This window comes from Trichechus manatus, unplaced genomic scaffold (genome assembly GCF_000243295.1).
Source record: "Trichechus manatus latirostris isolate Lorelei unplaced genomic scaffold, TriManLat1.0 scaffold00213, whole genome shotgun sequence".
In the NCBI taxonomy this organism is placed as follows: Eukaryota; Metazoa; Chordata; class Mammalia; order Sirenia; family Trichechidae; genus Trichechus; species Trichechus manatus.
The window spans coordinates 3,274,797-3,298,340 of record NW_004444149.1 but is presented as its reverse complement, the minus strand read 5'-3'; the positions used below and the strand labels follow the sequence as shown (position 1 = coordinate 3,298,340).

General features: G+C 58.0%; 2 protein-coding genes across 2 annotated transcripts in view; both read left to right on the top strand.

Moving 5' to 3' along the window:
• Positions 1 to 16,746, top strand: part of INTS3 (integrator complex subunit 3) — a 39,286-nt gene extending 22,540 nt beyond the window's left edge. Inside the window, exons 9-30 of the mRNA XM_004388591.2 lie at positions 838 to 935; positions 2,408 to 2,599; positions 3,507 to 3,594; positions 4,032 to 4,111; positions 4,519 to 4,610; positions 4,960 to 5,066; positions 5,809 to 5,928; positions 6,267 to 6,396; positions 6,878 to 6,932; positions 7,172 to 7,275; positions 7,735 to 7,779; positions 7,962 to 8,081; positions 11,157 to 11,310; positions 13,125 to 13,193; positions 13,496 to 13,571; positions 13,892 to 14,005; positions 14,298 to 14,346; positions 15,406 to 15,573; positions 15,907 to 16,007; positions 16,142 to 16,214; positions 16,405 to 16,561; positions 16,669 to 16,746. Of these exons, the coding sequence (XP_004388648.1) occupies positions 838 to 935; positions 2,408 to 2,599; positions 3,507 to 3,594; positions 4,032 to 4,111; positions 4,519 to 4,610; positions 4,960 to 5,066; positions 5,809 to 5,928; positions 6,267 to 6,396; positions 6,878 to 6,932; positions 7,172 to 7,275; positions 7,735 to 7,779; positions 7,962 to 8,081; positions 11,157 to 11,310; positions 13,125 to 13,193; positions 13,496 to 13,571; positions 13,892 to 14,005; positions 14,298 to 14,346; positions 15,406 to 15,573; positions 15,907 to 16,007; positions 16,142 to 16,214; positions 16,405 to 16,561; positions 16,669 to 16,746 (2,270 nt within the window). The remainder of the gene's footprint in view (positions 1 to 837; positions 936 to 2,407; positions 2,600 to 3,506; positions 3,595 to 4,031; positions 4,112 to 4,518; positions 4,611 to 4,959; positions 5,067 to 5,808; positions 5,929 to 6,266; positions 6,397 to 6,877; positions 6,933 to 7,171; positions 7,276 to 7,734; positions 7,780 to 7,961; positions 8,082 to 11,156; positions 11,311 to 13,124; positions 13,194 to 13,495; positions 13,572 to 13,891; positions 14,006 to 14,297; positions 14,347 to 15,405; positions 15,574 to 15,906; positions 16,008 to 16,141; positions 16,215 to 16,404; positions 16,562 to 16,668) is intronic.
• Positions 16,747 to 18,601: 1,855 nt separating this feature from the next.
• On the top strand, positions 18,602 to 23,284 carry SLC27A3 (solute carrier family 27 member 3). The gene is made up of 10 exons (XM_023742615.1): positions 18,602 to 19,463; positions 19,787 to 19,996; positions 20,296 to 20,454; positions 21,160 to 21,284; positions 21,528 to 21,722; positions 21,830 to 21,920; positions 22,050 to 22,248; positions 22,492 to 22,589; positions 22,678 to 22,808; positions 23,108 to 23,284. Exons 1-10 carry the CDS (start codon positions 18,797 to 18,799, stop codon positions 23,282 to 23,284), a joined length of 2,052 nt encoding a protein of 683 aa, XP_023598383.1. The 5' UTR covers positions 18,602 to 18,796.
• The last annotated feature ends 260 nt before the right edge of the window (positions 23,285 to 23,544 follow it).

The window sequence follows — 23,544 nt, the reverse complement described above, 5'->3', positions numbered from 1 at the left end:
TGCACACACCTCGGGCACACACCTCGTGCACACACCTCATGCACACACCTCATGCACACACCTCAGGGCGCATACCTCATGTGCACACATCTTGGGGCACACACCTCGTGCACACACCTCAGGGTACACACCTGGTGCACACACCTCATGCACATACCTCATGCACACACCTCAGGGCACACACCTCAGGCGTGCGCACACATGCTGAAAGTGGCAGTCCAGAAGAGGAGAGAGGGAAGCCCTGGAGCCACCCCATGCCGCCCTTAGATTGAACACATGGTGGGTGGTTTTGAGTGCCGCTGTGTGCCAAGTATGTACGCTTCAACTCATTTAATATTCAGGACAACCTTGTGACATGGGTATTGCTTTCCGTGTTTTACAGGTAAGGAAACTGAGGTTCAAAGAGATTGAGTATAATTTTTCCAAGGCCGTACAGCTAGGAAGAGTCAGAGGCAGAATTTGGGCCCAGATTTGTCTGACTTCAAAACTTAACGCCTGTGCATCTCACCACGCTGATGCCAGGACCCAGTGATCCAGAGCAGGAAGAGGGCTAGGGTTTCCCATACTTCCCCCCAACTTTTCCATACGTTTCCAACTGAATAATGTGAGTAGGGGGCTCTGGAACGCCAGCAGGACAAGGGAATTAATATATCTGTGTCTTGGGGATAGTGGTTTGGGGGAGCAGAACACACAGATGCTGGTTAGGGCCCCCAACTTGTACCTGTGCGTGACCTCCCTCAGTCATATTGTAGAATTCCCTGTGAACGAGACTCCCCACCTGCCGTCCATGCCCTCCGGCCTCAGGCTTCTGTCTGTCTCCCCCCACACCTGGTTCAGGTATCCTGCAGCTTCTTCAGTCAAGAACATCACGAAAATTCCTAGCCTGTCGTCTAACCCCAGACATGGAGACTAAGCTCCTCTTCATGACATCCCGGGTGAGTAGGCTGGCCCCCCGCAGTGGGACAGAAGTTGCAGGGCTCATGGGGTGTCTGCCTGCAGTCTGCGGGGTCAGCCTTCCCTGTGCCGCCCTCCCCTGGGCTTCCCTCCCTTGGGCCTCCCTCCCCTGGGCCGCCTTCCCCTGGGCCTCCCTCCCCTGGGCCGCCCTCCCCTGGGCCGCCCTCCCCTGGGCCGCCGTCCCCTGGGCCTCCCTCCCCTGGGCCGCCTCCTCCAGCATCTCCCACCGCTTGTGCTCGTGCTGAGAACTGGGGTACAGCGACTGAGAGAGTCCGCTCCTGCTCGTGTGAAGTTGCCATCTCAGGCAATCTGAAACCAATACTCCTATACAGACAGTATGTGAAATGTGCTTCAGAAGGCAGAAGGGGCAATCGAGAGTGTAGTTTGGGAAACCCAGGGTTCCTCCAGGTGAACAGTGGGTCCTCAGGATGAAAGGCATCACGGCGCTCTGGCCTTTTGGTTTCCAAACATGGCTGAATTAGAGCCGAATTGCTTGGCGAGCATATTGAAATGTAGGTTCTTGGAGTCCTCTTCAGAGAAGCAGATTGTGGGTCTGTATTTTTGACTTCTCAGGTAATCCCTCTCTCTGCAGCCCGTCTGTCATTAGGGGACCCTCCGTGCGAGCCAGCTTGTGGTTTCCGCGGTCATCCTGTGAAGCTGTCTGCGTTTCTGCGGTGCCTCGTGGCGGTCACTAGCCGTGTGTGGCAATTTAAGTTAAAATTAAGTAAAATTAAAAATTGAGTTCCTCAGTCACAGTAGCCGCATTTCAGAGTCACCATCATTGTAGAAAGTTCGATTGGTAGTGTTGGTCTAGCTTGATTGCTTGATTTTAACTTTTCTGCTGTTTGTTTTGGTTGATATCTTTTCACGGATAAGGGAATAGGAAAGAGGAAAACAGGGTCTCCCCCTTATTTAGTGTTGCTGTGTGTAGACATTCAGGGTCTATTTGGGAGAAAGATTTGGCTGCAAGAAAGTTGGAGAGTCTGCACACCTTGGATACCGGTCCTGTTAGGTCACCCAGCACCAGAAAGCGTTTAGTCAGTGCTGAGTCTCAGCGGATAGGCTCGCCTCTTGTTCTTGGGGAACGTCCTCTTGCTGTTCACCAGTGGCTCAGGAAGATAAGAAGAGATCATGCTTATGACTGGAGAATCAGTGACCAGTCCAGGCAGGAGGAGCCAAAAATTGACTGCAGCTGCAGCTGGGGTTAGATGGAACCCCAGGTAGATGGCAAGACTGAGTGCGTTACTGGCAAGTGAGGCAAGCTCGGGAGACTTCCAGCATGTTGTGAATTAACTTGGGAGGTCTTCCTGAAGGAGGGAGACCTGAGAGGCAGTGTGTGTTACTGACTAGATGGCCACAGTCTAGACGAGACCTAGAGCTGAACGGTGCTCGTTTCCCTCCGCTGCGAGCCCCCGGCTCACCCTTCCACGTTTCTCTTTTCTCCCCCTTTCAGGTACGGTTTGGTCAACAAAAGCGATACCAAGATTGGTTCCAGCGCCAGTACCTGTCGACCCCAGACAGTCAGTCTCTGCGCTGTGACCTCATTCGCTACATCTGTGGGGTTGTGCACCCATCTAACGAAGTGCTCAGTTCAGACATCTTGCCTCGATGGGCCATCATTGGCTGGCTCCTGACAACGTGCACAGTAAGGGGCTGGGCCGGGGGGTAGGTGTTGGCTGGTGAAAGGGTGTCTCCTCCATCGCGTCCTCCAGATTCCCAGGCTTCTTCCTGACTCTCAGGAGCCGTCTGACCCCTTAAAGGCCTCCTTTCACTCTGCCCCTCTTGAACGTCTCGCTTCGTGGCCCACCTCCCTTTGTGTCTGTACAAACGTCCTTGTGCTCAGTACTTCCCATCCGGGTGTGGCGTTGAACAGACTCGTCTACGCCTGTACTGCCAGCACAGACGCCTGGATTTCTGGAGCCCCCTCGTCTTTTTCCTTGTGGCTTCCAGACACCACATATGCTTATCCCCTGGACTGATCCTTTATCAGATCCATGGCTTTCGCCATCTGCTCTGGATACTTCCCTTCTCCAAACATAGTGAATCCACAATGGAGCCATTTCCTTCCCAGCCTTTTCCCTGTGCCCTGGCTGGGAAACTATCTTCTCTGCCATCCAGCTGCCCCTTGACCTCTTCTGACATGTTCTTCCTCCTCCCCCACATGACTGGGCCCTGGAAACGTGCTGACTCAGCTGTGACAACAGGCTGGTCCTAAGGGGGGCTCCTCATCAGGATTGTGCCTGGGGAGCCAGTGAGGGGAGCCCAGGGGCTAGTCTGAGTGTTACTTCAGCTCAGGGTGGCCCCAGGACTCCAGAGCCCAGGCATTCCCCCTTAGGGGGTCAGGGGTGTGTTCTGCTGGTGTATGAAGAACCGGGGTTGATCCCTCATCCTGGGCTGCTGAGACCCCGGGGCACTCATGCACGTGTACCACAGACGTGGCTGCCCCTCAGCCTGGGGGGTTCTACTCTCTTTCGCTAGGAACTGCCTTGGGCCTGTGAAGGGAAGGGGGCTGGTCGATGGGACTAGCCCTCTTCTTTCCCCCTCTCTTCCAGTCAAATGTCGCTGCCTCTAACGCCAAGCTGGCTTTGTTTTACGATTGGCTGTTCTTTAGCCCCGACAAGGACAGCATCATGAACATAGGTACGTGACCGTGACCAGGCAGCGCCACCTCCCCGGCCCCCAGGCCCTGCCGCCTCGCGGTAGTGGTGGCAGCGCGGAGGGAGGCAGCTTATCTGGGAGCAGTTCTGTTCCTCGTTGGCTCTCCCCGACCTAGAAGGAGAAGTGCTCTGATGAGGCCAGGCAGTCACGCCACCCTCTCCCCACAGCCTTGTGCTGGGGCTTTGGGTGGGGAGGGCCTCTTCCTCCTCTCCTGCCCCACTCCTCCAAGCTGAGCACTGGGGTGAGAAGGGGCGTTGGGGGCTGGCAGAGCTGTTATGGGGCTGTCTCCCCTTGCGTCTGTTCAGTGGAGTGGGGAGAGAGCACTCGCCAGAGCCCCTCGTGTATATCCATAGCCCATTTTGTGGAGATGGGAATGGACTGTCTGATGTAGGGGGGCCCTTTAATTCTGCATTCTCCAGAGCCAGCCATCCTGGTCATGCATCACTCCATGAAGCCCCACCCAGCCATCACTGCCACACTCCTGGACTTTATGTGCCGAGTAAGTGCCAAGGCCCTCTTTTCTCCACACTCCTGGATGAGCACAGCTAAGTGTATCTCCCATCTGACCTTACCTCCCAGTGAGTGGTTCTTCCCAGCACCCTTTGATGGTGGGAGCAGAAATGGTGATGGGTCCTGTCCCCCGAGTTGGTGAGCACTTCCTTTCCTGTCCCCTTGGTCCCCAGTTAGATTGTTCCGTGGAGTTTGTCAGCCTCAGGGATGATGACTGAAGGTAGTCCCTTGAGGAGCCGCCCAGGCCAGTGGCCTGGAGCAGTCAGGAGCACCCCAGTCTTCTGCAGCCGTGCTCCCCAGCAGCCCCTGGGTCAAGACTGAAGTGGCTTTTAGGTCTAGTTCAGAAGAACACTCTGGACAGAGATTCTATGCTCATTGTCTCCTCCTTCCTTCCAGATCATTCCTAACTTCTATCCGCCACTGGAGGGCCACGTGAGGCAGGGTGTCTTCTCCTCCCTCAACCACATTGTGGAGAAACGCGTCTTGGCGTAAGAAGTTGATGCGTGTGGGGGCAGGGGGAGGGGGTGTTGTTTTCCCAGTTTTCAGTAGGTCCAGCCACCTGTAGGCCAGGCATGTCCAGATGCTGCCACGCCCCTGCTGACCGTCTCTCTTGAGAGGTGTAGCAAGTGCAGGCTGCCCGTCAGACTGCTGAGTGTGTGTCCACCTGACTCTTAAAGGCATCCGCTCTTGCCATAGTCTCTGCAAGGGCTTCAGATGCCTTTCCTGGGCCCATCCTCTCTCCTCCATTCTGGCTGGGCCTAGATCTTTCTGTGTAGCTGCGTGTTGCGTGCGGAGTGAGGCCCTCTGACGCTGACTCTCGTCCGTGTTTCTCACTAGGCATTTAGCTCCTCTGTTTGATAACCCTAAATTGGATAAGGAGCTGCGGGCCATGCTGAGGGAGAAGTTTCCCGAGTTCTGCAGTTCGCCCTCCCCACCTGTGGAAGGTATGGAGGTATCAACCTGCTCCAGGAGCCAGGAATGGTGGCACCCGGGCTCCAGACCAGAGCTCCCGTCAGGATTGTCCCCATGCGTGTCTCCATGTCTGTGACACTGCTCACCTCAGCGGTGGCTTCCCCAGCTTCTTCTCATTCCCCTTTGTGCCGTCTGTCTTGGTTCTCCCCCACCGTCTCATCTTCCCTGCCTTTCTGCTTGTCTGTCCTGCTCTCTTTCCTCTTCCTCCTAAGAACCTCCTCTCCGGCGGTGGAAGCCTTCCGTGGAATGTGTGCCTTCCCATCTCCACTTTGCCCTTTTTGTCTCTCTTCTCAGCACTGGGTCCCGGCCCCAGATGAGAGGTGGTCATGTTGGGTCTCAAGTCTTGCTCCCAATTCCAGACTGCCACCCTCTCACCCTACTCCCACCACACATACTTTTTTGTTTTTGGGTGAGGGCTTAAGCCAAGCAAAGATCCCCAACTTGGTTTTAAATTAAAGAGTTCTTTGGGACCGTCCCTGGTCTTACTCAGTAACCCTGAGCTGAGCCTAGAGGAGCCGTGTCCTGTCTGTTCTCATCCCTGGCAAAGCCCCCCTGCAGACCTGGAGGCTGTCTGTCCTTCCCAGGGCAGTATTCCAGTTAGATCAGTGAACTCTTTATTCTCCACTTGACCTCCAGTCTCCCCTCCCCAGAAACCTGGGGAGGGTTGGAGGGCACAGGAGACCTTCAGGTACCTTGTCTGTCTTCACTCCCAAGTTAAAATTGAGGAGCCAGTTTCCATGGAGATGGACAACCACATGTCAGACAAGGACGAGAGTTGCTACGACCATGCAGAGGCGGCCTTCAGTGATGACGAGGAGGAGCTCAACAGCAAAGGTGAGGCCGGCCGCAAAGAGGCTGCTCAGGGCTGGGTCCCCCTGCGGAGGACCAGGCCCCGGGAGCAGCCCCCCGCCGTCTCTCCGTCACCTTGGCCCTGTGAGTTCCCGCGTGGTTAGCAGGCTCACTGGCGGAGCCTCTGGAAGACATGGATCCTGCCCCTCTGTTCCTCAGAGCTGGGCCATGTGCACCTTCAGGGAAATGCTCCAGGTGCTCGCGCAGCACCGAGCAGACAGGCGCACACGGGGCGTGTGAGGAAGGGAGGGTCTGTTCAGGGGGACTTTCTCTGTGGCTGGTGTCTGGGTGAACCCACTTTGCCCCTTAATGACTCCCTGCAGGAAAGAAGAGAGAGTTTCGCTTCCACCCGATCAAGGAGACGGTCGTGGAGGAGCCCGTTGACATCACCCCGTACCTGGACCAGCTGGATGAGTGTCTGCGAGACAAAGTGCTCCAGCTGCAGAAGGGGAGGTGGGTGCAGACCCTGTTCTCCACCCCGAGGCCCAGCACCAGCCTGTCTCCCTGGCGCTAGGGGGCTTAGCAGGCTGCTGGGGGCTGGAGGGAAATGGGGTGAAGGGGGGCGGTGTACGGAATGGTAGTTGAAGTTAACCTGGAAGACGTCTTCTGCAGTTCAGGCTAGGGCAGCGTGGGCTGGGAGCGGGAGGGCCGAGTTGCCCAACACCCTGGGTTCTCACTCCATAGATTCCTAGGAGAAGAGCCTCTGAGAGCTGAAGCAGGGTGGACGGGGATTCCCCCTCTCTTTGGGCCTCTACCCAGACAGCAGCAGATTCGGTCCTAGAGGTGCCCCCCACCCCCTGGCCGGATTTCACACAGAGCTCCATTGTGCTGGCCCTGCGTGTGTGAGTGTGCTCGTGCACGCTGTTCTGGGGGTGTGGCCTGCCCTCTGCTATCACTTACGTCCCTGGGATTTCCTCTCACTTGTGTACTGCAGTGATACGGAGGCCCAGTGTGAGGTCATGCAGGAAATCGTGGACCAGGTCCTGGAGGTGAGGAGGAACCCAGTCCCTTAGGGAGGAAAGAGCCCAGCCTGCCCAGCTGAGAGCTCCCCATGCAGATGGCTCCCAGAGAGGCCGACGCCCTGCCTCCCCTCCCCAGATGGGTCCCTTCTGATGGGTGGGAGAGCTTGCCGATTCTGGAGGGGAAGCAGATGAGCGGAGAGGCTCTGGGTGGTGGGCCAGTAAGGCTTGGGTCTAAGTGCTGGTCCCCCTCCCTGTCTCACACCCAGGAAGACTTTGACTCGGAGCAGCTGTCTGTCCTTGCCTCCTGCCTGCAGGAGCTCTTCAAGGCCCACTTCCGAGGGGAGGTGCTGCCTGAGGAGATCACAGAAGAGTAAGGCTCACCTTTCTGGCCCCTAGGGCCTCATAGAATACGCAGAAGTATGTGTTTGCCGCCTGATTAAGTCCTGCTGTAGACTTAAGGAAAGTAATCTGTTCAGCTGGTGTTTTTATTCTCACGTGTTGATTCACGTAACAAGGATTTATTATTGCCTGAGGCACACCGTGCTTACAGGAATGGTGGCTACTGTCCCCTCCGTGTGCTCCCAGCCCCAGCTGCCAGGCCCAGTGGCCTCAGCCTTTGATGCTTCAGGTGGGATTGGATCCTGGCCTGGACTCTCTCCCTGAAGGGCAGGGTTCTCACCTTCAATCATGATGACAGCCTCGGAGTGTGGTTCCGTGTTTCCTCTGTTACCAAGTGTCCTGGGCAGCAGGAAGCTTTGGTTAGGAAAGGAGCAGCTGATCTCCATATGCCTGCCTCACATGCCCCTGATAGAGAACCCTCCTCTTGTAGGTCCCTGGAGGAATCTGTGGGGAAGCCTCTCTACCTAATATTTAGGTAAGTGTCCAGCTGGGGGAAATCCTGCTCCGCCATTCACCTCACCAACAGCACACGTGTGCTCTTGTCATGGGGCAGGAGGAGGGCAGTGAGCACTGGGCACAGAGCCCATGCCACCCCCGAGGCTCCCTGGGAGTCTCCTGGTACAGCTCTGCTCCTTCCCTGCCGCCGGCTGCCTCCAGGAACCTGTGCCAGATGCAGGAGGACAACAGCAGCTTCTCCCTGCTTCTGGACCTTCTCTCCGAGTTGTATCAGAAGCAGCCCAAGATCGGCTACCACCTGCTGTACTACCTGAGGGCCAGGTGGGTATGCTCCCAGGTGTAAGAAGGCGTCAGGAAGCGGCCTGGAGAGCCTGTCTCCTGCCGCGCCCTGACCCTCCCACCGCTGGCTGTTACACCAGGGCTTCTGTGTGTTTTCTTTCTGTTTCTTAGATAATAGCTTTACTGAGACATGACTCACCCTTTTCAAGTATGAAATGCCATGGTTTTTAGTGTATTCGGAAAGGTGTACAACTGTCACCACTCCCTAAAGAGGACGTTTGCAACACCCCAAAAAGAAACCCTATACCCACTGGCAGTCACCCTCCATTTCCTCTTCCACTCAGCCCTAGGCAGCCGGTAATCTACTTTCTGTCCGTATGGATTTACCTCTTCTGGACATTTCGTAGGACTGGGATCACGCAATGCGTGATCGTCTGTGACTGGCTGCTTTTGCCTTGCGTGCCGTTCTCAAGGTTCATCCACGATCTGGCACGTGTCAGTGCTTCGTTCCCGTTTTTACAGCCGAACAACATCGCACTGGGTGGCTGTATCCCGTGGTTTACCCAGTCATCAGCTGGCGGGCGTTCGGATTGTTCCCACTTTTTGGCTGTTGTGAATAACGCTGCTATGAACGTTCATGTACAGGTTTTTGTGTGGACCCATGTTTTCAGTTTTCTTGGGCATATACCTAGGAATGGAATTGCTGGCCACATGGTAATGCCGTGTGTAGCTTTGTGAGGAACCACCAAACTGTTTCCAAGCAGCTGCAGCCATTTTACATCCCCACCAGCAATGTACGAGCTTACGTTTCTCCACGTTCTCACCAGCGCTTGTTATTTTCTTTTGTTTTAAATTGTACTTTAGATGAAGGTTTACGGAGCAAACTAGTTTCTCATTAAACAAATACACATATTGTTTTATGACATTGGTTGCCAACCCCATGACATGGCAACACTCTCCCCTGCTCAACCTTGGGTCCCCCATTACCAGCTTTCCTGTCCCCTCCTGCCTTCTTGTCCTTGCCCCTGGGTTAGTCTGCTCCTTTAGTCTCGTTTTGTTTTATGGGCCTGTCTAATCTTTGGCTGAAGGGTGAACCTCAGGAGTGACTTCAGTACTGAGTTAAAAGGGTGTCCAGGGGCCGTACTTTTTCGGGGTTTCTCCAGTCTCTGTCAGACCAGCAAGTCTGGTCTTTTTTTGTGAGTTAGGATTTTGTTCTACATTTTTCTCCAGCTCTGTCCGGGACCCTCTATTGAGATCCCTGTCAGAGCAGTCAGTGGTGGTAGCCGGGCACCATCTAGTTGTGCTGGACTCAGTGTGTGGAGGCTGTGGTAGTTGTGGTCCATTAGTCCTCTGGACTCATCTTTCCCTTGTGTCTTTGGTTTTTTTCATTCTCCCTTGCTCCAGATGGGGTGGGACCTGTGAAGTATTTTAGATGGCTGTTCACAGGCTTTTAAGACCCCAGACGCTATTCACCAAAGTGGAATGTAGAACATTTTCTTCATAAACTGTTACGCCAGTTGAGCTAGACGTCCCCCGAGATACTTTCTGTCTTTTTTAATCTAGTCAGTCCTGATGTGTGTTAAGTGGTATCTCACTGTGGTTTTGATCTGTGTTTCTCTGATGGCTACTGATGGTGAGCACCTTTTCATGCATGTATGGGCCATTTGTAGATCCTCTTTGGAGAAGTGTCTATTCAAATCCTTTCCCATTTTTTAATTGGCTTATTTGTCTTATTGTTGAGGTGTTTGGTTTTTTTTATTGTTGTGCTTTAAGTGAAAGTTTACATTTCAAGTTTCTCATACAAAAATTTATACCTACATTGTTATGTGACCCTAATTGCTCTCCCAATACTTTGACAGCACACTCCTCCCCCCGACCCCGCCAGATTTCCCGTGTCCATTCAACCAGCTCCTTACCCTCTCTGTCTTCTCATCTCACCTCCGGACACAAGCTGCCCATTTAGTCTCATATATTTACTTGAGCTACGAAACACACTCTTCACGAGTATCATGTTATGTCCTACAGTCCAGTCTAATCTTTGTCTGAAGAGTTGGCCTCAGGAATGGTTTTAGTTTTGGGCTAACAGAGAGTCTGGGGGCCATGTCTTCCAGGGTCCCTCCAGTCTCAGTCAAACCATTAAGTCTGGTCTTTTTCCTAGAATTTGAGTTCTGTGCCTCACTTTTCTCCTGCGCCATCAGGGACTCTCTGTTGTGTTCCCTGTCAGGGCAGTCATTGGTGGTAGCCGGGCACCATCTAGTTCTTTTGGTCTCAGGCTGATGGAATCTCTGGTTTATGTGGCCCTTTCTGTTTCTTGGCCTAATACTTTCCTTGTGTCTTTGATGTTCTTCATTCTCCTTTGCTCCAGGTGGGTTGGGACCAATTGATGCATCTTAGATGGCTGCTCACTAGCTTTTAAGATCTCAGACGCCACTCACCAAAGTGGGATACAGAACATTTTCTTAATAAACTTTATTATGCCAATTGACTTAGATGTCCGCTGAATTACTGTTGACTTTTAAGATTTCTTTATATATTCTGGACGTAAGTCTGTTACCAAGTGCATGATTTGCAAAAGTTTTCTCCCATTCTGTGGGATGTCTTTTTACTTCCTTGCTGGTGTCCTTTGAAACACAAAAGCTTTTAATTTTGATGAGGTCCAGTTTATCAGTTTTTTTTTTTTTGTCAGTTGTCCTTTTGATATCGTATCTAAGAAACCATTGTCTAACCCACGGTCATGAAAATTCACTCCTGTGTTTACTTCTAAGAGCTTTATAGTTTTAGTTCGTACATTTAGGTCTCTAATCCATCTTAAGTTTTGTATACGGTGTGAGGTAGGGGTCTCCGCGTGTTATCGCCCTCATGGCTCAGAGCCCAGAAAGCAGGAGAATGTGGGGGAGAGAAAGCTGTTTTCTCTAGCCTGACCTGGGTCCTCCCTCTCTTCTTGAGAAGTTGTCGAGCCCTTGGGGAAGGCAGAGGAGGGACGTGACACAGATTAGCACAGGGCATCTAGGGCAGCTAAAGGGATTCCAGAGTGGGAGCACTAAGCCAAGGCCTGCTTAGGGGGTGTTTAGTGCTGGGTCCTGGGGCTCGGGTGCTGAGACTCACCTGGTCTTACAGCAAAGCTGCTGCAGGGAAGATGAACCTGTACGAGTCATTTGCCCAGGCCACCCAGCTGGGCGACCTGCACACCTGCTTGATGATGGACATGAAGGCCTGCCAGGAAGACGATGTGCGGCTGCTGTGCCACCTGACGCCGTCCATCTACACAGAGGTCAGCGCCTCCCTCCACATCCACGCTGGGGAAATGGGGGCGGTGGAGCAGGAAGGGGCTCGCAGAAAGTTATCCCGTCTTCTGAGCTGCGCACACAGCCCTCACCCCCTTCTGTACCCGCCCCGCTGACCTTGGTGGGCCCTCCTCCCACACGGCAGCTATGGTCTCCTTCCACCACTCTTGACTGAGGGTTGACAGTTTTCCGCAGCCCCCAGAATGCCTGTCCTTTGTTTGGCGTGTCCGGCTCCTTGTCTAGAATCAGCCCATGGTGTGAGTCGGGGTCTGGGACCGTTCACTTGATTTCTCAGCATTGGCCCCATCATCTGGGCCCAGGGTAGGTCCCCCAAACCAGATCCATGTTCACATACTGCAAGCCTCCTGCCCTCTGACGGGCCACCCTAGGGTTATCTCAAGACAATTCTCAGAAACCAAGGCCCCTAGTGGAGGCTCAGCTCCCACTTCCCTGTTACTCAGTCTTCTCTAAGAATTGGGGCATAGAAGGGGTACCAGCTGTTCCTCCTGTTGGTGAAAGTTCCCGGGAAGTGGGAAATCAGAGCACAGGCCGTGGGCACGACAAGAGGAACTGTGATCTCCACCAGGAACCGGGGAGGGATCCAGATGCTAGATGGATGGCAGTTTCTTCCGCCCACTCCCTGCTGGTGAGCTGGCCTCTCCCGAGGGGTCCTGCCTACCTCACGCGCCCCTCCACATACACACACACTCCACCTTCTCTTCCCTGGCTAGGGGGCCAGTACAGATCGGATTTCTCTGCTGCCAGGGACACAAACGTTTATTCTGCGTCCCTGGCAGCAAAGAACTCACAATCATGTGCAGTCCCTTTCAGCCCTGGCTTTATCTCTAGATCACTCCCCATTGCTTTCTGCACACACCCCCTCAAGGTATGCGCACGTGCACACACACACCCTCAAGGTATGCACACACACACACCCTCAAGGTACGCGCGTGCACACACACACACACCCTCAAGGTATGCGCACGCGCACACACACACCCTCAAGGTATGCACACACACACACCCTCAAGGTACGCGCGTGCGCACACACACACCCTCAAGGTATGCGCGCCCACACACACACACACCCTCAAGGTATGCACACACACACCCTCAAGGTATGCGCGCCCCCACACACACACACCCTCAAGGTATGCACGCACACGCACACACCCTCAAGGTATGCGCACACACACACACACATACACACCCTCAAGGTATGCGCACACACACACACCCTCAAGGTCTGTGCACACACGCACACCCTCAAGGTATGCACGCGCGCACACACCCTCAAGGTATGCACACACACACACACACACCCCCTCACTCTCAAGGTATGCGTGCGCACACGCACACTCTCAAGGTATGCGCGCACACACGCACCCTCAAGGTATGCGCGCGCACACGCACCCTCAAGGTATGCGCGCGCACACGCACCCTCAAGGTATGCGCACGCACACACCCACACACCCACACACCCTCAAGGTATGCGCGCGCCGTGCACACACACACACTCAAGGTATGGACACACACACACCCTCAAGGTATGCGCACGCACACACCCACACACCCTCAAGGTATGGACACACATCCTCAAGGTATGCACACACAAATAACACTTGGTGTCTTCGAGGGGTGGATTCTCAGCTTCACAGCTGTTGGATGTTTACGGATTTATATCAGGACCCTGTGTTTGATAGATCTGAGCAGGTGATAAAGAAGGGGAGTAGCTTGTGAGGTGAAACCGGGGTCCACCCTGGACTCCTGCCCTAGCGCCCCCACTCCTGTTTCTACCCAGTTTCCAGACGAGACCTTGAGGAGCGGGGAGCTGCTGAACATGATCGTGGCTGTGATCGACTCTGCACAGGTGAGCATAGAACTCACCACCCCGGGGAGGCCTGGTCGAATGGGAAAACCAGGGCCCTGCTGCCTGCAGGTCTGCAGATGCCGCAGACACTCTGCCTCCAGGCCAGAGTTGCTCCTTTACCAGCTGTTTACCCTCGGAGAGCCCGGTGCCCGCCGCGTGCCGTCTCCTCTCTGTCCTCTGCACCAGGCTTTTCACTTCCTATGGGTTTTCCCCACCGAGCCCCCCCGCCCCCCCCTCCTTCCAGCTTCCTGGCCTCTGTTAGAACTAAGGGGTTCTGCCTTCCGCCTCCTCCCCCTCCTCAGCTCCAGGAGCTCGTCTGCCATGTGATGATGGGAAACCTGGTCATGTTCCGCAAAGACTCAGTCCTCAACATACTCAGTGAGTGACAGACCTGCCGGCTTCCCTGGGACCAGGAGAGCTGGGCTGAGGTGTTAGGGGTGGACATGCTCCCCCCTGCTCCTGGGCCATGTCTCTCTGGGGCTGTTTACTGCTCCATGAAGTGGAAAGGCTTACCGTGGGCCTCCAGCCTCGGGGTGGGTGAGGGCCTTGGCAATAAGCTGTGTGTGGACAGGCAGAGGATCCGTAGTTTTAGGGTCGCTGTCCCCACCCCGTCCCATCCTGGCTTGGGGTGCTGGTAGTCGTGGGTGTGTGTGACACAGACACAGACAGACACACATGTTCCTTCTGTGCCCCTTCAGTTCAGAGCCTGGACTGGGAGACCTTTGAGCAATACTGTGCCTGGCAGCTCTTCCTGGCCCACAACATCCCGTTGGAGACCATAATCCCCATCCTGCAGCACCTCAAGTACAAGGGTGAGTGGGTCTGGGCCGGGAGCAGGGGGAGGCTGGGCAAGGCCACAGCCCCAAGGCTTCTAGAGGCACCCCGGTCCACTGTTCCCCTTCCTGCCCAGTGCCCCAGGGCGGGCCCCGTGAGCCGGCTAGGGGTGCAGGGATTTTGCAGGAGTGGGGTCCGGGATCCTGGCTCCTCAGGGAACATGTCCTTCTTTCTCCTGCCAGCAGCTGTCAGTCGGGGGATGGGAGAGGGGCCCAGATTCCTTCCCAGAATCATGCCCCCACCCTGAGCAGCCTCTGCCCTTCCCCACAGAGCACCCTGAGGCCCTGTCCTGCCTCCTGCTTCAGCTCCGCAGAGAGAAGTGAGTGCCAGCCCTGGGGGCCCTCGCCCTCAATCCCAGCACCCCGAGGGCTGCTCCCCTCGCCGGCTTTCTTCCTGTCCTCGCCATCTGCTTGTTCTGCCCTTCCCTTAAGTGACTGACAGATAAGCGGCTCCCCTGGGACCTGGGCTTCCTCTGACTCTCCCCTGCCCATCAGGAGCTGCCCTCGGAGGTGGGGGCCGGACGTCCCTGTTTCCTGCTGCCATGGCAGCTCTGATGGCTTCTGTCCCTCCCCCACGCCCCTGCACCCGCACAGGCAGGGCCAAAGCAAGGGGAGCGCACACCGTCCCCTGGACCTGCGCAGGGCAGAGCGCCAGCTGGAGCCCTGTGCTCCCTCCGAGGGCTGGTCCAGGGGGCAGAGGGCAGAAAGCCCTTCTTCCCTCACAGGCACTTGGCCAGCACACCCCAGAGAAATGGGCAGCGCTGCGCATTTTTTCCTTCCTGTCTTTCCTTCCACCTTTTCTCCTCTCCTCTCACCCAAGAGACCTGAAATGGTACAGAGTGTCCTAGAGGAAGTGGGAAGGTGGGGGGCCGTGCGGGGGCTTCACCCCTCTCCCCTGCCCCTTCCTCGGGCCGGAGGCCAGCTTGGCCCACAGCAGGGGCGGGGGGCACACACACATCATCTGCTTGTCCTTTTGTGTCGCTGGCCCCGTTTCTGACTGTCCTGGGGTGGGGCGGGGCAGGGAAGCCTGGTGGGCCACCTCCTAGTGCACACACACACTGCACGCACACTCTCCACGCGCACGCACACCCACAGCCCCATGAACACCGCTCACGCACACGCACACCGCGCACACGCACCCATAGGCACACTGCGCACACGCACAAACACCACGCACGCACGCCGTCTGCTGCCACGAAGACTGAAGAGTCTCACTTCTGGTCTCCCGGCTGCCCCCGAGGATGCCGCCCAGCCCCCCGCAGCCCAGGGGGAAGGGGGAGAGGGATGTGAGAGGAGGAAGCTGCAGGGGTGGGGTGGGGTGGGGGCCTGGGGTTTGGGAAACGCACACGCGCCATGCGCCCCTGGCCCGCCCACCGCAGGCCCAGCGAGGAGATGGTGAAGATGGTGCTGAGCCGGCCCTGCCACCCCGACGACCAGTTCACCACCAGCATCCTGCGGCACTGGTGCATGAAGCACGACGAGCTCCTGGCTGAGCACATCAAGTCCTTGCTCATCAAGAACAACAGTCTCCCCCGCAAGAGGCAGAGGTGCCGTGCTCCCCGGGGAGACCCTGCAGGCAGGCTGCCGGGCGCCTCTGCCCGTCACAGGCAACCCGCCCGCAAAGGCAGTTGGGCCAGTGCTGCGCAGCCTGGTCTGTGGGCGACATCTAGTGGTCTGGCGTGTGCAGGACCCCTCTAGTCCCTTCTCTTTCCCCAGAGCTCAGGTGGCCAGGGTCCCGCCTCCTAGGCACATCTCCCATACCTTACCCCACCTCCCTGCCTAGACTGGGCTGCTTTGGTCTTAGGAAGGAACTGGGGTGAGGTCTCAGGCTCCTGGAGCCTCACTTCATGCCCCCATCCGGCCTCTGGCCCCCCATGCAGCCTGAGGAGCTCCAGCAGCAAGCTGGCCCAGCTGACCTTGGAGCAGATCCTGGAGCACCTGGACAGCCTGCGCCTCAACCTGACCAACACCAAGCAGAACTGTACGCCTCCCCGCCCTCCCTGAGCCGGGCTGTGGGCTGCAAACCCGCTTAGGGAACACAGCCTTGGGTGCTGTGCATAGCCCCCAGACATGTCATCGCTCTCTCTTGCCCGCCCGCCCACCCTCTCCCTCCAGTTTTCAGCCAGACGCCCATTCTCCAGGCTCTGCAGCACGTCCAGGCCAGCTGTGACGAAGCCCACAAGATGAAGTGAGGCGCCCTGCCCCCTTGGCCCGGGGGGTGGTGGGGAGGGGGCTGCTGGGGAGACAGGGATTGAGTGGCCAGCAAGACACTGGGGTGAAGAGAAAGAGAGACCCAGGTCTGGGCTCAGAGAGAAGGGTGGTAGGGCAGACCTAGTACCAGGTGCCCCGACTCAGAGGGTTCTTTCTTCTTCCCTCAGGTTCAGTGACCTCTTCTCCCTGGCTGAGGAATACGAGGACTCTTCCACCAAGCCACCCAAGAGCCGGCGAAAAGCAGCTCTGTCCAGCCCGCGAAGTCGAAAGAATGCCGCCCAGCCCCCCAATGCCGAGGAGGAGTCGGGTTCCAGCAGCGCCTCGGTGCGGCCCTCTGCTGGAGCCTGGGAGGGGACGGACGCCAGGGCAGGTGGGGCTGAGGCCAGCTGCTGCCCACGCAGTCATTTCCCCTCCTTTCTCCCGGTCTCCAGGAGGAAGAAGACACGAAACCAAAGCCCACCAAGCGGAAACGGAAGGGGTCCTCTGCCGTGGGGTCTGACAGTGACTGAGCCTGTGGTCCCGTCCGCCCCCAGTCGGACTGCCCTCCCCTCATTGGTGAATCAAGGTTAATAGGGACTGGGGAGGTGGGAGGGGACATACCCTCTCCCCAGCCCAGAGCTCGCCCAGTGGGGAGCATAAACCTTCTCCCAAACCCAGCTTGAGAAGCTGCCGTGCAGCCCCTCACCCCCACTCCTGCCTTTCCTGGGGTGTCTCTCCCACCCAATATTGGAGCTCCCTCTAAGGCCAGAGGCTATACGAAACTGAAGCTGAGTGCTGTGGAGGCCCCCGCCCTCCGCCCCTACCCTCAGCTGTTTGAGCAGCTGGCCAGAGAAGCTGGGATGAGAGCAGAGACTCTGTGAGGGCGCCCCTTCCCACTTCCCTCTTCAGGCCTAGATTTGCTCTCAGCAGACATTTTATAGTCACTCTGCAGACACCAGTGTGAAATGGGCATCCAAGCTGTTACATGGCCAGGCTGCCCACGTCTCACCGTGGGCCATGGGCCAGAGCGCTCAGGAAGGAACCTGGGAGGGTGCCCTGCAGGCTTGGGTCGGCAGGGGCTGGCACCTCCAGCTGGGCCAGAGTGCCGGGGAGGCCCAGAGGCAAGTTCCACAGAACTGTCGAAAGATGCCATTTCCTTGTTGTTGTTGTTTTTTTCTGCCAGAGATATTAGCGTTTTTAAGGTTGTTTTTAAATGACAATAAAACAAGCCAGAACCTCATGTTTGAGTCCCCGTGTCACTGGTAACTGTTTGTGGCCTCCTTTCCTGCCCTGCCCCGCTTCTTGTCTGGAGCAGGAGGTTCTGGCTTTACGCCCCATCCTTGCTGCCACCACTGGCGGCGCGGGCGACCATAACCTGCCTGTGCAGAAAGGGGTGCCAGCACCCTCTCCCGAAGGCCCTGATCCTTTTCTCCTCAAGAGACTAGAGGGAGGCTTCTCACAAGGGAACATCTGCCCTAGCTGCGCTAACTTCCTGTCTGTCGGGGGTTAGACTACTGGCTTGGAGGGGAGGCTGGTGGTCAGAACTTGGGGCTGGAAGGACAGAAGTGTGCCTGGTGAGCGACACCAGGGTGGAGGAGCCTGTTCCTTCACCAGGCTGGCTGTCCACGTGGACTGGGAGGAGGGAGCTGGTCCACATGGATCTGGAAGAAGGAGCTGGTCCACGTGGACCGGGAGGAGGGAGCTGGTCCACGTGGATCTGGAAGGAGCCAGGCCTTGGCTGTGCTGGTCCCCTGCTCTGGGTGACTGGGAGGCCGGCTGAGGGGAGAGGGGTGTGAAGACGGCCACCGGCAGACGGTGGAACCCAGGTTCTCCTTCCCTCAAAGCTGCTGCTCCCTCCTTTGAAAACCTAAACCGCCGAGGCCGCCTCTTTTTTCTTCCTCTCTCCTTCCCCCGTTTCTTCTGCCCCAATTAAAACCAGGATGGAAAGCATTCGCTGGCTGGCCCCGGTTATTGTACCCTTGCCCAAAGGGAGGGGCCTCCGCCGCGGCCCCTCCCGAACTCTGGCGGTCTGGGCCTCCACCTATCCCGCGCGCGGGGCTGCTGCTGGGGCGCACGGGGGGAGGGCACGGGGCTGGCCACCGTGTGGGGGCTCACAGCCCCCTGCGGACCGAGGGCCGAGTTCCTCAGTCTGTCGTGGGAGAGAGCAGTGGTATTCCCCCCTTCACGGGTGAAAATGGAAAGACGAGAGACGGACTGCGATCCAAACGCCCTGGCTCTGACCAGGACGCCAAAGTTCGGCCCGATGCCTGAGGCGGCTCAAGCGGGAAAGAACCTGAAAAGCAGGGACTTGACCCCAGACGGAGAGAAGGTGGGGCGTAGGTCGTGGGGTGGGCGGGGAGCCGGGAGCCGCCCCCAACACACTCCTCCCGGGCCTTTTGCTCTCCGCCCCGTGGGGACTGGGGGTGGGGGCCCGGGGTGGGAAGGGGCGTGTGCCAGCGCACGCGCGCTCCCGGGAAGAAGAGGTCTAAGAGCAAGAACGAGCGGCCCCGGGTTTCCGGGAGAAAATATCTGGGGTGTCTGCGAGAGGCTGGAGGCGGACGGTGCCGAGTCGAGGGCACCATGGCCGCTCTCCTCCTGCTGCCCCTGCTTCTCTTGCTGCCGCTGCTCCTGCTGAAGCTGCACCTCTGGCCGCAGCTGCGCTGGCTCGCGGGAGATGTGGCCTTCACCGTGCGCGCCCTACGGTGCAAACGGGCTCTTCGAGCTCGCGCCCTGGCCGCGGCTGCCGCCGACCCGAAAAGCCCCGAGGGCGGCTGCAGCCTGGCTGGGCGTCTCGCGCAGCTGGCCCGGGAGCGCCCCGCGCACACCTTTCTCATTCACGGCGCGCGGCGCTTCAGTTACGCCGAGGCGGAGCGTGAGAGTAACCGGGCTGCACGCGCCTTCCTGCGCGCGTGGGGCTGGGACGAGGGACCCGGGGGCGGCGGCGGCGCAGAGACCGCCGGGGAAGGCGGGCGGGCGGCGCCGGGAGCAGGAGGCACGGCCGGAAGCCGAGCGGCGCTGGCCGGGTGTGAAGGGGATGGGACACCCAAAGTTGGAGGAGCCGCGGCCCCTCTGGAGCCCGGGGCGACCGTGGCGCTGCTCCTCCCCGCCAGCCCGGAGTTCCTGTGGCTCTGGTTCGGTCTGGCCAAGGCCGGCCTGCGCACCGCCTTTGTGCCCACCGCCCTGCGCCGGGGCCCCCTCCTGCATTGCCTCCGCAGCTGCGGCGCGCGCGCGCTGGTGCTGGCGCCAGGTAAGGCTGTCGCAGGCGACTAACTGGGGTGGGGCCGGTCACCGAAAGGGGCGTGTCTGGGGGGGCTCACGGACGGGGCCAGAAGGAGGAGGAACTATCTCCTTGGGGTCCAGGAACGGGATTCTAGGTTTGCGAAGGGATGAGGCTGGGTCTGTGGTTCCTCCCAAGGATTCCTAAGGAGTGAGGTTCAGGTTTCAGATCCGGGAAGAGATGGCCGCACATTTCCCCCTCGTCTAAGAGGAGTGCCGGGAAATGGGTTAAGGGGTAGGGAAAGCTTCTGGGTAGTGGCAGAGCCGCGGAGCTGTGTTTCCCACCCGATGCAGAGCTCTTGGAGTCCCTGGAACCTGACCTACCGGTCCTCAGAGCCATGGGGCTCCGCCTGTGGGCCGCAGGCCCGGTACCACCGCCTGCTGGAATCAGCGATCTGCTGGCTGCGGCCTCGGCTGAAGGGGATGGGCCGGTGCCCGGGTACCTGTCGGCCCCCGAGAACATAATGGACACGTGCCTGTACATCTTCACCTCTGGCACCACGGGTGAGGGCTGGACACTCCTGTGTTTACTTCCCAGAAACTCAGGCAGAGAAAGACAAGGATGTATGACTTAAGCTGCCAGGCCACCCCTCCGAAACCCCCGGGGAGGATGCTGATCCCAGCGGCCACATCCTCCCTCTGGCCAACCCTGTCACCTTCTCCACCTCCCCCTGAGTGCCCACGTTTCCAGGACAGCCTGCTTCGCTTGTTCTCAGCTTCTGGGGGAAACGGAGCAGGCAGCAGAGATGGAGGTGGGGCCTGGGGCTTAGACCCTCCCTACCTCCCCTACTGCCATCCCACAGGCCTCCCCAAGGCTGCTCGCATCAGTCACATGAAGATTCTTCAGTGCCAGGGCTTCTACCAGCTGTGCGGTGTCCACCAGGACGATGTGATCTACCTGGCGCTCCCGCTCTACCACATGTCCGGCTCCCTGCTGGGCATCGTGGGCTGCCTGGGCATTGGTCAGTCTCCTTATCCCACCACACGCCCATGCATTCCTCCAGCAAACGTTTATTCCAGCAAACATTTATTAAGTGCCTACTATGTGCTTACCGACAAACCCTGGTGGCATAGCGGTTAAGTGCTATGGCTGCTAACCAAAAGGCTGGCGGTTCGAATCCACCAGGCATTCCTTGGAAACCCTATGGGGCAGTTCTACCCTGCCCTGTAGGGTCGCCATGAGTGGAAATTGACTCGATGGCAGCAGGTTTGGGTTTTGGATTTATGTGCTTACCTGGGCATGCTTCCCGAGCCCGTCAGGGCAGGGAATCCGGAGGAAGGAGGCAGAGCTCTGCCCTCCAGGAGCTCCTGGTAAAATGGAAGAGCATTGCCTGCCTGCACAGACCTGCAGACTGAGCAGCTAGGGAAGGCCGTACAGTTCAGAGAGCTCCAGGATCAGAGGGAGGAGAGGGTTCTGTCAGTCCAGGAAGACGGGAAGAGAGAAGAGGGCTGGGCTGGAGGTGGGTGTGCGGAGGATGGGGCATCTGGGCGTGGGGAGCAAGGAGACGGCATTAACCTCTCCAAGGCACAGGTGGGAAAAGCAGAGGGCCCACTTGGCCTCCTGGAAGTGTGACCTGCACTCAGTGGAGGCTGCTATCTGGGAAGGAGGGGTCGGGCTTCCGCCGCGGCCCCTAACCTTCCTCCCCTCCCCTGATCCTCTCTGGCAGGGGCCACGGTGGTGCTGAAGTCCAAGTTCTCCGCCGGTCAGTTCTGGGAAGACTGCCAACGGCACAGGGTGACAGTGTTCCAGTACATTGGGGAGTTGTGCCGATACATTGTCAACCAGCCCCCGGTGCGTGGGACAGATGGGGGACAGAGCCCCTGAGGCAGGAAGATGGGTCACGGGGCGGGACAGCAGTTGACAGGAGATCCTGAGACAGCCCAGCCTGGAGAAGCAAGTGGCCGGGTGGGATGAGGGGCCTGAGCTGGAGCAGGTTACATGGGGTGGGGACACTGGCGAACGGGGAACGGCACCTTACTTTGGAAAGCTGGCATCTTGGTGCTGAAGCTCCTGTCCCCTCCTCCCTCATCTCAGAGCAAGGCCGAGCATGGCCATAAGGTCCGGCTGGCAGTGGGCAGTGGGCTGCGCCCGGACACCTGGGAGCGTTTTGTGCGGCGCTTCGGGCCTCTGCAGGTGCTGGAGACATATGGGATGACCGAGGGCAACGTGGCCACCTTCAACTACACAGGACAGCGGGGTGCGATAGGACGGGACTCCTGGCTTTACAAGGTGAGGGGCAGAAAAGGAGGTGAGAGTAGCTGTAGAACAGCGGGAAGCTGGGGGCAGGGGGGCTTGTGCCAACTGAAATGACCAAGTCCTGGGTCTCCCCTCCCCAGCGCCTCTTCCCCTTCTCTCTGATTCGCTGTGACATCACCACAGGGGAGCCAGTTCGGGACACCCGGGGGCACTGTATGGCCACATCTCCTGGTTGGTGCTCAGGTGGGGCGGGTGGGGGTGGTGCAGCTGGCAGAGGAGGATGGGGGGATGGGGTAGGATGGGAGGCAGGAGGCTCTAGGCAAGGCGGGCAGTCACCCTTGACCCCAGCGACTCTGCCAGGTGAGCCTGGGCTGCTGGTGGCCCCAGTGAGCCAGCAGTCCCCATTCCTGGGCTACGCTGGGGGCCCAGAGCTGGCCCGGGGAAAGCTGCTAGAGGATGTTTTCCGGCCTGGGGATGTTTTCTTCAACACTGGGGACCTGTTGGTCTGTGATGATCAAGGCTTTCTGCACTTCCATGACCGTACCGGAGACACTTTCAGGTATCTGTCCATGACTTCCTGATTCCTTGTCCTTGACATCTGATCTCTGGGGTCTCAGCTCCTAATGTCCCACTTCAACCCAGAGCTTCATCTAATGTCTCCTTCTCAGACCTCCTAAACCCTTAATCCCCATGACAGGCTGGCACCCTGGTCTCTGGCCTCACCCCTGACCTCTGTCTGTCTCCATCCAACTCATAAAGCCCTGACCCGCACTCACACTTTTGAATCTCTGCTCTCTGGCAGATGGAAGGGGGAAAATGTAGCCACAACCGAGGTGGCAGAGGTCTTAGAGGCCCTGGATTGTCTTCAGGAGGTGAGCGTCTATGGAGTCTCTGTGCCAGGTGACTAGGCGTGGGGGGTGGGGAGGCACCCACCCCACCACCCCGTGGTCAGCCATGGGGCGGCTCACCCACCTCCCACACCCACCAGGGCATGAAGGAAAGGCTGGGATGGCAGCCCTGGTGCTGCGACCCCCCCACTCTTTGGACCTTGTGCGTCTCTACGCCCACGTCTCTGAGAATTTGCCACCTTACGCCCGGCCTCGATTCCTAAGACTCCAGGTAACCAGCCTGTCCTGCTCCCACCCCCCAAGCCACCAAGGGCCCCCCCAGAACACAGTCTGGGCAGAGGAAGCACAGTTCCTTCCCACATTCCTGCTTTTCACCCCCTTCTTTCTCTCTGTCCCCTCCAAGTCTGGCTCTCTCTTCCCTGTCACCTGTCCCCCCTAAACCCAGACCTCGAGTCCCTTTTCCCCCCACCTGCCCCTCACCCTTCGGGGCATTTTACAGAGGTTGACCCCTGGATTGGGCAGAATACCTTGTCCTTCAGCTCCCTTGGGCCCCTCTCTCCCTGTCCCCAGGAGTCTCTGGCCACCACAGAGACCTTCAAACAGCAGAAGGTCCGGATGGCAAGTCAGGGCTTTGACCCGAGCTCACTGCCTGACGCATTTTACGTTCTGGACGAGGCTGCGGGAGCCTACGTGCCCCTCACTGCTGCCCGGCACGCTGCCCTGCTGGCTGGGGACCTTCGCATCTGAGAGACCCTCGTGTCCAAGGGGCCTGGTGGGGTGGGGGGCATTACAGTTGTCCTGGGGCTCTCAGGGAGCGTTTCTACACCAGATTTGTAATTGTTATTTTGTAATAAATGAGCCAGAGCGGCTCCGGCTCTGTTGTTCCGAGCTACAGCATCTGTGTCTTGTGTCTGTCCGTGGAACTGCTTTGCCCTGTCAGGTTTTTTCCTGGCACGGAGCCACAGGCCCCGGGTTCCTGCCGTGACTGTGTGGGCTGAGCACAGTAT

Coding starts and splice junctions, on each gene's coding strand:
- SLC27A3 (XM_023742615.1), top strand. CDS start 18,797: ATGGCCGCTCTCCTCCTGCTGCCCCTGCTTCTCTTGCTGCCGCTGCTC. Junction 21,723..21,829: donor GGGACTCCTGGCTTTACAAG/GTGAGGGGCAGA, acceptor TCCCCTCCCCAG/CGCCTCTTCCCCTTCTCTCT. Junction 22,249..22,491: donor CGTACCGGAGACACTTTCAG/GTATCTGTCCAT, acceptor GCTCTCTGGCAG/ATGGAAGGGGGAAAATGTAG.